Source organism: Peromyscus leucopus, chromosome 13, assembly GCF_004664715.2.
Source record: "Peromyscus leucopus breed LL Stock chromosome 13, UCI_PerLeu_2.1, whole genome shotgun sequence".
NCBI lineage: Eukaryota > Metazoa > Chordata > Mammalia > Rodentia > Cricetidae > Peromyscus > Peromyscus leucopus.
The window spans coordinates 58,309,274-58,321,735 of NC_051074.1; the positions used below are offsets into that span (position 1 = coordinate 58,309,274).

Here is a 12,462-nt window from a genome sequence, read left to right on the forward strand (position 1 = left end):
AAAAGAAGTCACGGAGTCTTTTCTTTATGGTTTTCCAGTGGTTTTACATTATTGTAGACTGTGATCTGATTCACTAGGAAGCTAGGAGGATGGAGGTCCTTTAGAGCAGGAAAATCGAGTAAGAAAGGCTTAACTTTGGAAACATCAAAATTACCGCCCATTACAAACCTTGTACCTTCTCATACCTATCTGTAGGTGAACCGATATTTTATGTCTGTTAACCTTAAATAATGGTTACCAGTATTGGGAAAATGCATAAGCCAAGTTCTTACTCCAAAATAACGTAAATGTCTCTCTTACTGATCATGGAGTTCTCCATGATAAAATTTCACAGTCTGAATCCCAAAATAAACTTTATTCACCTTCTTTTATGAGTAATGATGTTTGCCTTTCTGAGGTCTGGTCTACCTCATTCAATGTAACCTTCTCTAGGTCCATCCATTTACCTGCAAATTTCAATATTTCATTTTTCTTTACATCCGAGTAGTATCCATTGTGTATATGTACCACATTTTCCTTATTAATTTCCCTGTTGAAGGACATTTAGATTGTTTCCATTCCCTGACTACTGTAAATAAGCAGCAGTGATCATGACTCAGCAAGCGACCCAGAAAGACCAGTGCCCCATGCTCTCGCTCATCTGTGCTTCCTAGCTCCAAAGCATCGGATACAAGTGTAGCTACAACCCCTTATCAAAGACACTTCTCCTTACAGCAAATGGCGACCATCACGGAAGCCCTAACTGGACACAATGCAGAGATAAACCAGTTGTGGGCAGCCCAGCCACAAAGGCTGCTTCTACACCATAACTCCTACATCAGTGGCTCAGGGAACATGAGAGAAGAGTGAGCAGAAAGGCTGTAAGGGCTAGACTACCAGGGAGCCTGCTGTGAAACAGTCTCTCCTAGGAATGGCTGCATAAACAAGGCTGGGCCAGTGGCAATACCAATGGACATGCTAACAAGGAGTGGGTTATGAGGTCCCACTCCTAGACAAAGAACTGCAAACAGAGAGAGGGAGAGTAAGCCTCTCCCAGGGATGAGCTCCCTTCCTGACTGTCCAATTCAGAGTGGTCAGTCTTGAAAACATGTACACACCAACAAGAAAAAAATGGGCTCAGCAGTTAGGTGTTATGCATCCATACACATATATGCATACATATATATGTAACAATAATAAAGAAAAGGAGGCTCTCTACTTAAGAGGAGGGGATATTGGAGGAGAGAGGGGGAAGTGATGCAATTCTATTACTATTAAAACATTTTTTAAGCAAGTAAAATAAATGTGTTGATTTCATTTTAAAAAGAATAGTGACGTTATCACTTAAACATTAAGTCACAGTGATTCAGTCCAAGCCCCCTGTTGGAACACTGATCTAGGTTTGAGTGTTCTTCCCTAAGTCTGCCACCTTAGAAACGTCTGCCTCTTTCCCTTTTTATCGTATTGTTTCATTGTGTCAGATAAACCTGGGATGATTGTCCGGTGGAGGAGGCAGGCTCTCAGCCATCGATTGATGCTCCCTTGGAAGCTTAATTGCAGATGTCTGGGAGGAGGACGCCATTTAACGACTAGAAAGATTGTGCTTTGTAAATAAGTGTAAATTGCTAAAGCTCTTAACCTTTAAAAGCAACCTTAAACCAACTAAGTTAATGAGGAGAAAGCTTTATAAAATATTGAAAGTACAGTACTGATGCTGGAATCCCGGCCCTTATGTATGCTAGGCAAATACTCTACCAATGTGCTTCATCCTGAGGCTCCCCCGTTTTCTCGGCTCATTTTAAAATAGCTATATTTGCAGGAGAATGCTCTCTATTAGTCTCAGTCTCCTGTGTTGAAGGTCATTTCCTTAGAGTTAGCCTATACTATTATATACTAAATACTGTGTAGGAATTCCGAGAACGTTATTGAAGTTATTTACGTGTTTTAAAACACAAGATGTCATGGACTTTCCATATCTCAGGGAGATGCATCATGTTTTTCTTCTTAAAGTGCTTTTTAGAACTTCGGGCTAGTTTATGATTGAGGAAAAAAAAAATCTCTCGAGTTTGGAACTCTGCAGCATTTTTAGCTTCTTTTACTTGTTGATGTTGATAAAAGCTCACCTTTATTTTTGAGGTTGATCTGTGCAGCAAAAAGCTGGAGCGAGCCGAGCAGCTGATTGGGGGCCTGGGAGGCGAGAAGACCCGCTGGAGCAACTCGGCCCTGGAGCTTGGGCAGCTGTACATCAACCTGACGGGGGATATCCTCATCTCCTCGGGGGTGGTCGCCTACCTCGGGGCCTTTACGTCAAACTACAGACAGGTGAGAAATGCCCTCATGTCTCTCCCTGCCTTCCTCCATCTTTGCAACGTTAACCTTGGGGTTTGTTCATTTGTTGTTGTTATTGCTGTTGTAGGGAAACCAGAGAGCATTTTTTTTCAAGTTTGTTTGACATTAATTTTTGGTTACTGCAAGGAAAAGCAAAATACTTTTAAATTACTTGTACTTACATATTTTAGATATTCTATAAATTGCTTCATAGCCAAAAGATGCTAGATGAAACATTGTCTTAAAATATAGTTTTAAAGCGACAGACTCTAGTGATGAAATTTTAGTTCCTAACCGAGTATAAAGGAATCAGGTGTGTGTGTGTGTGTGTGTGTGTGTGTGTGTGTGTGTGTGTGTGTGTGTGTCAGAGTGCACACCCACTCAAGGGAATGCATGCCTCATCAACTACTCTGCATGGACCTTAATAAGTCATTCTAAAACCATGGCAGAGACTGAAACATTATGGTCTGGAGACAAGACCGCCTTCACTGGGGGCCTATCGTTCCCCTTAATGCCCTTGGGTATTGTGTTCACAGAGCTTCTCTGAGGATTTTCTCCTCAGCACAACTGATTCTTCCTGCCTCCTTTACAGTTCCTCTGTTTACTGAACTTTTAAAGACGAACTATTTTAAAGTCCTCACTTGTAGCTTCTAGCTGTAGCCTTTTCGCTTTGGAGGCCTCTGTGTTTACTTTGTATTTGCAGAGGCACCATGACCTTCAGATTTTCAGCTCAGCCTGTCCGTCTGTCCATTGTTGGATGAGCTCCTGGGGGGCTGCATTAGTGGCTTGCTCAGCTGGTTAACGTTTAACTTCACTATCTAGTTAGTGACGGATTAGTTTGCTTGACAGTTTTAGACGTGGAAGCTTGTCAAGCTTGAGACAATGAATTCCCTAGAGTCATCAAGCTAGTCAGTGAGAAGGTGGGAACAAGAACCATGGCCACTTGACTCTATCCTTCATCAACTTGGAATGCTGGAAAGATTAACAGGCATTGTGTGGTGTGGCACTTCTAGCTGCCCAAGCTGAAGATGAATATTCAGTGTGGGGGTCAGTGAGGTGCCCAGGAGTATGTTTTGAACCAACAGAGATGGGTGTGAATGCCTGATAATCTTTCCAGCATTCCAAGTAGGTGTCTCCCTACAAAGGGCTGAAATGTTCATTGCAAATGGAGAGGACCAAAGAGCAAAATTGTGTCTCCCAACTGCAGGCTTCACTGTTTTCAACTCCGGGACAGCCTCTGCTTTTTCATGTGTAGTCTGATGAGCTCTGAGCTCAGTGATTTCCCCTTTTAGGCTCTAGCTCTCCTGGAGGAAAGTGGACAACTTTTTAGAGGTCCTCGAATTACCCAGGTTTCCCAGGGAAACCTCTTGTTATCTCCACAGACTTATCCAGATACATAATCCCCAGGAAGTACACGAAATCTAGCTAATCCCATCCCACTTACTGTATCATCAGCCGTTGTGCCAACCTGCTGCAACTCTTCCCAGTGACACCTCCTGTCATACGCACAGCTGTAAGAGAACTCTGCTTTTCATTCATCCGAGTAGCTTTGTGTTATATTCTGATATCCAAAGCAACAATAATCACAAATAACATCCCACAATTAAGAAACAGAAGCCTGGCTTTAATGAAGTGATAAAAAAAAATTAGCGTTCTTGGTAGATGAATACCTTGAAATTATGTACTACTGGTAGGATGCAATGAAGAAAATAATGTCATCTGTAATTTTATCACAAACAGATGTTTGGGACTTTCTAAATAATACTAACAACTTAAGGTCATGAAGTCACCACTCATCCACTACCATGGCCTTTATGAGTAAAACTAGGAGAATGTTGATACAAGCTATTCCGTAAGAACCGCAGGGAGAGGGTAGTTACAACCAAGCCCCTCCCAGCACCACCTGTACCCACACAGGGCATCCTCATTAGCCCAAAACAGGTGCCAGCATCACGGACATTCACTCTCCCACCTTGTGGACACCCTCCTTTGGTCTTTCTATTTTCTTCCCAGTCATGTCGTCTACTGTTTCTGAAGCTTTTTGTCTGTCACCTGACTTGAACATTAGTATGGATGTTAGTACTGAGCACTCTCCTGGTTCCTGGACATCATAAGAGACCATACCTCTTATAGACAGTCATAGTGTAGCCTGACACTTTTTATAACCCAATAGCCTTTAGGTGGTCCATCCTACAGAGCACATGAGAACCAGAAACAAATGTTTTCTCTGTCCCCTACTCATTCTGCAGGTTTAGGGGCTTATATTATAATAATATAGTATTTTTTCTGAGTATTTATAATTTAAATAAACTATGTAAACTGCATGGAGAATGTGATGGTTAGTTATATAATTGTCAACTTGACACAATCTGCAATCACAAAGGGAGTGTCAGTTGGGGTTGTCCACATCAGGGTGGCCCATGAGCATGCCTGTTAGGGATTTTCTTAATTGGATTAGTTGAGGTGAGAGGATCCACCCTGACCATGGACAGCACTGTTTCATGAGGCAGGCTCTGGAGAAGAGAGAGCCGAGCACTCGAGGCATACATACGGTCAACCTCACTCTGCTCTCGACTGTGGGCGTGACTAGCATGACTAGCTACTTTAAGTTCCTGCCACCTCTCCCCTGAGTTGATTTTTGTCAAGTTATTTCATCATAGCAACAGAAATGAAACTAAACCATAGAATGTCAACTACTTTGTAAAATTAAACTTTAGAATAATACATAGTGACTGTTCATTCTAATACAAAAATTCCAGCTTTGTCATGTGGTCTATCTAGGCTTTATCTCACCATTGATTACATTTAATTTTCATTCCTTAATTATAATTTTATTTGAGAAAGGTTTGATACATGTCTTAGTTAGGGTTTCTATTGCTGTGAAGAGACACCATGACCACAGCAACTCTTACAAAGGAAAACATTTAATTGGGGCTGGCTTAGAGCTTCAGAGGTTTAGTCCATTATCACCATGGTAGGAAGCATGGTGGCATGCAGGCAGACATGATGCTGGAGAAGGAGTTGAGAGTTCTGCAACTTGATCCACAAAAAACAAGAAGTGAACTGTGTACCACACTGGGTGTAGCTTGAACATATGAGACCACAAAACCTACTCCCACAGTGACATGCTTTCTCCAATAGGTGGAAACCTACTCCAAAAAGGCCACACCTCCTAATAGCACCATTACCTATAGGCCAAACATTCAGACACGTGAGTTTATGGGGGCCATACCTATTCACCACAATACACGAATCATTTTTGATGTAGAGCTTCAACAGTAGTTGATTTACTCAGTAAATAGTGATTGAGGAGTTTAGATATTATTCCTTTGATAACTGCCCACCAACTCATGTCTATATTTTTCTGTGAATTTTTTAAAGAACCAAACCAAGGAGTGGTCCCAGTCCTGCAAAGAAAGAGACATCCCTTGCTCAGATGATTATTCTCTTATGGGTACTCTGGGAGAAGCTGTTACAATTCGAGCCTGGAATATTGCTGGATTACCCTCTGACTCATTTTCCATCGATAATGGGATCATTATAATGTAAGGAAAAAAAATCTTTTCTCACAAATGATCTTTAATATCTAATTAGTAGACATATTTATTTGCAAACCTTTTAAACAATTTTAGCTAGTAAATATTCACAGTATTGAAATGTTTGCTAATTAACTGTTTTAATTATTTTCTGTTAATATTATAATAAAGAGCAAAGTTTTTATTTCCATAAAACATAAGTCCTGTTATAAAAGGCTAATATATACACAGTGGTGGGTCTTTGATGTTAATTGTCCTCATTGTTCCAAAAGTCTGTCCTTGTCCCTATTGTGGGACAAATTTGAGAGTTTTCAGGACAGATGTTTAAGTCATCAAATTAAAACTTTGGACACACATCTTGTTTACTTGCACAACGCCTCCTTTTGTCTCCCAAAGACGCTTGCTTGGTGATGATAATCCCGAATATTGGGCACTTACTAAGGACCTAAGCCCATATATTACTTTAGCTGAGTAAGGCATTGATTATTTAGGAAAGTTTATACAATTTGGACAAGTTAGAATACAATTAACTTTGGGAGCTATTAACACTTCAAAGTCTTTGACTTTCAAAAGTCAATGATAGGGATGAGTGTAATTGGATTGTATCTGGACATTTATTGGATTAAAGTGAGTATTATTTAACTGCTTGGTAAGTAGACCAAACCCATAGATAACTTCTTTTTTTTTTTTTTGAGAGGCAGACTTTGATTTTCAGTAGAGAGAAACATACTTATTTCAGTAGCTGTAATCACTGAGAATGGCCACTCTTGCTCACCTTATGTGTTTGGAGATGAAAACAGCAGAACTCTCTGAAATGTGCCACCGTTAGATGACCTGGACCAGTAGGTCATTCATTCTTCAGTGAGAGTCCCAAGGGGAAGATGACCAGGGGCTGAGAGGAAGGAGATGATAGGAAGGTTTGGGATCAGGAAAGCTTACACAAGCCGACTGCTCATATAAGCAAGTTTATTAGGAAATAAAGCATCTTCTTCACAGTGTTCCTGAAGGGAAAAATGGGGCAGCGTCAGCCAAAAGCATCACACAGCAGTGTGAAGTCGGCGGCAAGCTAACCAAGCAGGCTGTCCACAGGAAACCCCGGGTCTCTCAAGTGCAGCCCAGACCTAGCACACAGTGGCCTTGTGACTGGTAACCGCAGCCTCTTGGGGTGCACAGAGTTGGGTTCTCAGAATCCAAAGCCAGAGATCCCCCCCCCAGGTCTGGCCCCAGGCCATTACTGGCTCGGCCAAGCTATGTTCCTTTTCAGATAAGGAACTAAGGAAGTCCCTTCTGGAAGGCCTCAGGGAAGGCCCAGACGACCAGCCTCACCCTCAACAGTTAAATACTCAGGTTCTGTGTCCTCCTGTGTCTGCTGCTGTGGATGTGCATTATCACAAGAAAGAAATCTGCGCTTTTCAACCACCCGAAGAACATTAAATAAGAATCCTCTTTATACAACAACCGAAGGACAAACCGTCCAAGTCAGAAACAGTGACTGCTGACAAATTCAGGTTCCATTGGCAAACAATTGACTTTAAACACTTATAAATTCAAGAATGGTGGGGGGCCAGTGGGTACTGACTTGCTGCTGAGGATGACAACTCAAATTGATCCCAAGGACCCTCAAGGCCGAAGGAGAAAACAGACTCCCACAGGTTGTCCTCCGACCTCCACCAACACATACATACACCTGTACAAATGAGTAAGTAAACATTTGAGATAGTAGCAAAAGGAATTTTAGTGGAGAGAGTGAAAAGGAAGACTGAAGAGAAACACATTTTTTTTGGGGGGGGGGTCAAAAAATACTGCAACATAATGGTGGTGATGTAAGCAGGTAAATAGAATGCTTCTTCACTCTTATTTCAACATTTCCATCCAAAAAGTGGAGCCATTTGAACTAGAATATGTTGCATAATACCTTCCACAATAAATGCTTTCATGCATTATTCTAAAAAGAAAGAATACTTTTCCATCTACCTTCAAGTACATGTCCTTTGAAATTTTATTCATCTAATATTTTGAGGAAGCCCTAATTAAAAGAAAAATACAAGGCGAATTCACATTCTCCTGACCTTGAATGAAGAAGATGTCACATGAAGAGCATTGTTTGATGGGACAAAAGTTGGATACGGCTATTAACTGGGTATAGAGCAATATTCACTTTTTTTGTACTTACAGAGACTCACTCAGAAGTTCACAAAAAAGGGGAGGCAGGCCGGGCGTGGTGGCACATTCCTTTAATTCCAGCACTTGGGAGGCAGAGGCAGGCCCTGTGAGTTCAAGGCCAGCCTGGTCTACAAAGTGAGAAAAAGAAAAAAAAAAAAAAAAGAGGCCGGGGGAGGGAGTGTTATCCCAACATAGTTTATTTAAAGCATTGTCTTTTCTCCATCAGTTTTATCTTTGTATCTTTGTTGAAAATGTACTGTTCCTATATATGTGGTTCTGCTGCTGGATTCTTTTTTTTTTTTTTTTTTTTTTGGAGACAGGGTTTCCCTGTGTGGCTTTGGCTCCTGTCCTGGATCTCGGTCTGTAGCCCAGGCTGGCCTCAAACTCACAGAGATCCGCCTGGCTCTGCCTCCCAAGTGCTGGGATTAAAGGTGTGCACCACCACTGCCCGGTTGCTGCTGGATTCTTTATACCCTGAGCTATAGGCCTGTCGTGATGCAAGTACTGTATCATCTTGATTCTGGAAACTTTGGGTCAGCTTGAGTCATCTTCTGTTCTCCTTTAAAAAAAATCATTTTGTCTAGTTGTTAACTCAATATAAATTTTAGAATAAAATGTAAATATCTAAAAAATATCCTCTTGGACTTTTATTGGGGCTACATTGATAGTCCTGACAATATTGACAGACTGACAAGTTATTAAAGTCTTCTAACTGACGAATGTAGTGTATTTCTCCACCTGTTTTAACAGGTCTTCAAGTACTCTGCCGTTCTATGTATGCACAGTATTTAATTTTTGTTTGCTCTTGTAAATGGCATTAATTTTTTTGTTTGGTTGTTGGCTGCTAGTATTAGGAATTCCTCTATTCCAGAAAGGAGTATTTGCATCCTGACTTTGTACCCTGCAACTTTGAAAACTCGTTTGGTCTTTTATGTCGGTTTATTAGGCTATTGTATACTGGCAATCATGCTGTCTGCCCAGTGACACTTTAATTTCTTTCTAATCTGTGTGCCCTTCGCCTCTTTCCCTTGGCTTATTGCACTGTCAATGGCTTCCACTATAATGCTACAAACGGATAATTAAATTGAACACTGTTGTCCGCGAGGTCTACGGGGATGCAAACACATTGAGCGTCACAAAGTCGTTTCAGCTGCAGGCCGTTTTACGGCTGCTGTTGCATTGATTTCATTGGGTAGAAGAAAATCGCTTTCAGTCTGTGTACTGGCCAGTTTGGTGTTGACTTGACACAAGCTGGAGTCCTCAGAGAGGAAGGACCCTCACTCAGTTGAGAAAAGGCCCCCATAGGATCCAGCTGTAGACATTTTCTTGATTAGTGATGGGGGCGGACCAGCCAGCCCATTGTGGGTGGGGCCGCCCTTGGCAGGTGGTCCTGGGTTCTATAAGGAGGCCTAGCTAGTCATGGGAAGTATCGAGGACTATGGGGGTCCAGCCCCTCGATAGTCCCCTCCCAGGGTCCGGGAAGAATCTACAACCAGCTGATAATTAATCTTTGATGAAAAGAAATTAATCTATGCACACAAAACTCCTTAGTCCATATACTTTATTATTCTGTGACAGTTATAAGCTTATATTCTGCTCTCATATTTAGGTCATCTTTAGCCTGATTTCTCTCTACACTTGTCTGCGATCCCCTCTAAGTTCTATCTTAATTACTTCATCTAGTTCTGCCCCTTCTAGGTTCTCATCCATCTTGTTCCTTCCCATATCATCTCCTCTCCCGTCTCCTTCTCTCTCATCTGGCTCTTCCTCATCTTCCATCTCGTTCCTCTAGTACTCTGCTGTAGCCCTTCAATCTACTTCTTCCCCATCTCAGTTTGTTCCTCTCAAGTTCTTACCCATCTAGTTCTTCCATTCTCTTCTCTTCTCTCTGTCCTCTACTTTACAGTTATATATCTCCCCAAAATCACAATCCTCCCCTCCACCCAGGACACTCAGCCTGAACTTCCTCAGGCAGTAATTGTCGGCTATCAGGATCAAATGGAGGGTTGATAAGAATTACAAAGAGGGGCACAAGTTGTTAATTACCATTTGTGACCCAAAGGGGAAGTGACTAATGAATTAACTAAAGGCTAAATATGGGTAATATCTAAGAAGAGGGATCTTACGTGCACAACTATAATCTTAAATGTGTTTGGTAAAAGATGTTAAAAATCTATAAGTTGCTAGGTCAATGGGAGAAAATAAAACTGTCTTCTTTTTTCCTGTGGCTCCTATCTGTCCAAGCTGTCTGCCGTTTTTCTGCAGGGTGGGGGAAAGTGTGCTCAGTCTCTAGGCAACCTGTGTACAGCTAGATGCCTCTGGTGATAGTTAAAGGGAGATCTGGAACTGGAGGTAAGGTTTGGGAAAGGAGGAAGTTAAGCTTAATTAGCACATCCACCAGGCCTTCTCAAACAGGTAGCCTGGATGCTTAAGTCTGTTCTTAGAGAGTACAGAGGTATCTCTGATAAGGTACTTTCCTCCATCCGGTGATGGACCTGGCCGGATGCTACCAATAGTGATAATTACAGGGAGGCTTGAACTGGGAGTTCTGGCTGAGCATAGCTGTTAGCACAGAAGGTTATCTAAACATTCCTAGAAGTGGTTAGGTAAGTAGTTAGAGGTCTATAAAGTTAGTAAGGCAATAAGAAAGGAGGGGTCTGAGCTAAATTGTGTAAAGCTATTACTTAATGTCTACCTGACCTAGGCGGTGTCCCCTTGTGGAATTTACCTTAAGTCAGGAGACTCGCCTGTGGGTTCTTATCACTGTTAATCCTTGGAAATTGGGTGACCACCTGGGTGATGTCTCCTTTAGTCCTTGAAAGTGGCTAGGGGAGATATCTGATTCCAGAGAAAGTCTTTCCTGAGGCTGTTCTCCAAATACCTGGAATGTGTATGTCTAGAGAGTGATCGGTCCACATTGTTAGCCCTTCTTAGGGAAAAATCAATTGGGAAAACTATGAAGGCACACATGATTTTCATAACAGAATACAGCTGATATATAACAAGCCAAGTAACACCAAAAACTCCTTGGGATTTGGCTTCCTCTGGAGGAATTCCCTGATTCCTCCAGGTAGTGACTTTGCCATAACCAGCTGAGTTCTTAGGATATTCCTGCGGCCCGCAGCAGAGAAGCAAGGCAGTAAGAAGCGCTCCTCACTCCTCCATGGCCTCTGCATCAGCTCCTGCCTCCAGGTTCCTGCCCTGTGTGAGTTCCTGTCCTGACTTCTCTCAGTGATGGGCTGTTTCCTGGAAGTGTAAGTGACGTAAACCCTTTCCTCCCCAAGTGGATTCTGGCTGTGGTCTTTCATCACCGCAGTAGAAACCTTAACCAAGACAGAGACTGTTAGCAGGATACAGGGCTATTGCTGTGACAGACCTGACCATGTGTTTGGGAGAGACTTTGAACTTCAGGCTAGAAGAGCCATTGGATGATCAAAGCTTGGTGAGCTATTCTGTGGGAACCTGGAAGATAAGAGTGTCGAGAGAAATACAGATGATGGAGGCCTGGTTTGTGAAGTTTCAGAGGGAAGCTAAAACTATCAGGGCTATTAGTGTTGAATTAGGGATCTGTGGTTCTGGTCAGCTGGGACCGAAGAGTCAGCACCTCCGACGTAAAACTTTTGCTTTCCTGGGATAACTGATGCTGGTTAGCTAGGACTGAGTAAATAGGGGTAATTTAAGAACACACCAACATTACGGAGGTTAAATCCAGGAAGTGTTTCCCAAGGATCAGCACCTCGAAACTGTGATCCAGTGGTGGCCAAAGTCATACCTCATGCTGGTAGCAGAACCTGGTAGTGTGAGAGCCACCCAGGTGGGATTATGGAGAGCAGCTGAGGCTTGGCATCGTGTGGAAGGGCTGGAGTCCATAGAGAGAGCCCAGCGGAGGCTATTGGTGAATGTGCGGCCCAGATGCGGTAGAAGACCCAGCATTTTGGAGTTGTCAGTACCGTGGGAGAATCTTCAAGAACAGCAGCAGACATGGAGTGAGCTGAGCAAGCCTGAGCCTAGGAGACAGCTGCATATGGCGGAGCCAGAAGTGACTACAGCCCTTTAGAGGATTGCGAGGGAATCCCAACCACTGTTCAGATTGTGATTTTGCCCAGGCTCTTTCCTCTTGAGGGAACAAGTTATTTGATTTATTTTGGCTTTATAGGAGCCCGTAGTTGGGGCTTGGAACTTTTAATAATGTTTTAGATTTTTAAAGAGACTTTGAATTTTTAAAGAGACTGAATTTTAAAGAGTTTGAATTAATAAAAACTGAGACTTTAAGTTTGTGGTATGTTTTATACTATGAGATTTATAAATATGTGATCTTGGGGACGAATCAAAAAGGAAAGGTTGTGGCTTCACAGTGATGTGTCTGTGTGTCAAGTTGGTAAGGGGTCAGTTGTGCTGGCTAGTTTTATGTCAACTTGACAGGTGCTAGAGCCATCTGAGTGGAGGGATCCTCATC

General features: G+C 42.3%; 1 protein-coding gene across 1 annotated transcript in view; it reads left to right on the top strand.

Annotated features, from left to right (window-relative positions):
* Dnah7 (dynein axonemal heavy chain 7) overlaps nucleotides 1–12,462 on the top strand; it is a 257,191-nt gene that overhangs the window by 161,592 nt on the left and 83,137 nt on the right. The window contains exons 49-50 of the mRNA XM_037210456.1: nucleotides 2,116–2,301; nucleotides 5,689–5,852. Of these exons, the coding sequence (XP_037066351.1) occupies nucleotides 2,116–2,301; nucleotides 5,689–5,852 (350 nt within the window). The remainder of the gene's footprint in view (nucleotides 1–2,115; nucleotides 2,302–5,688; nucleotides 5,853–12,462) is intronic.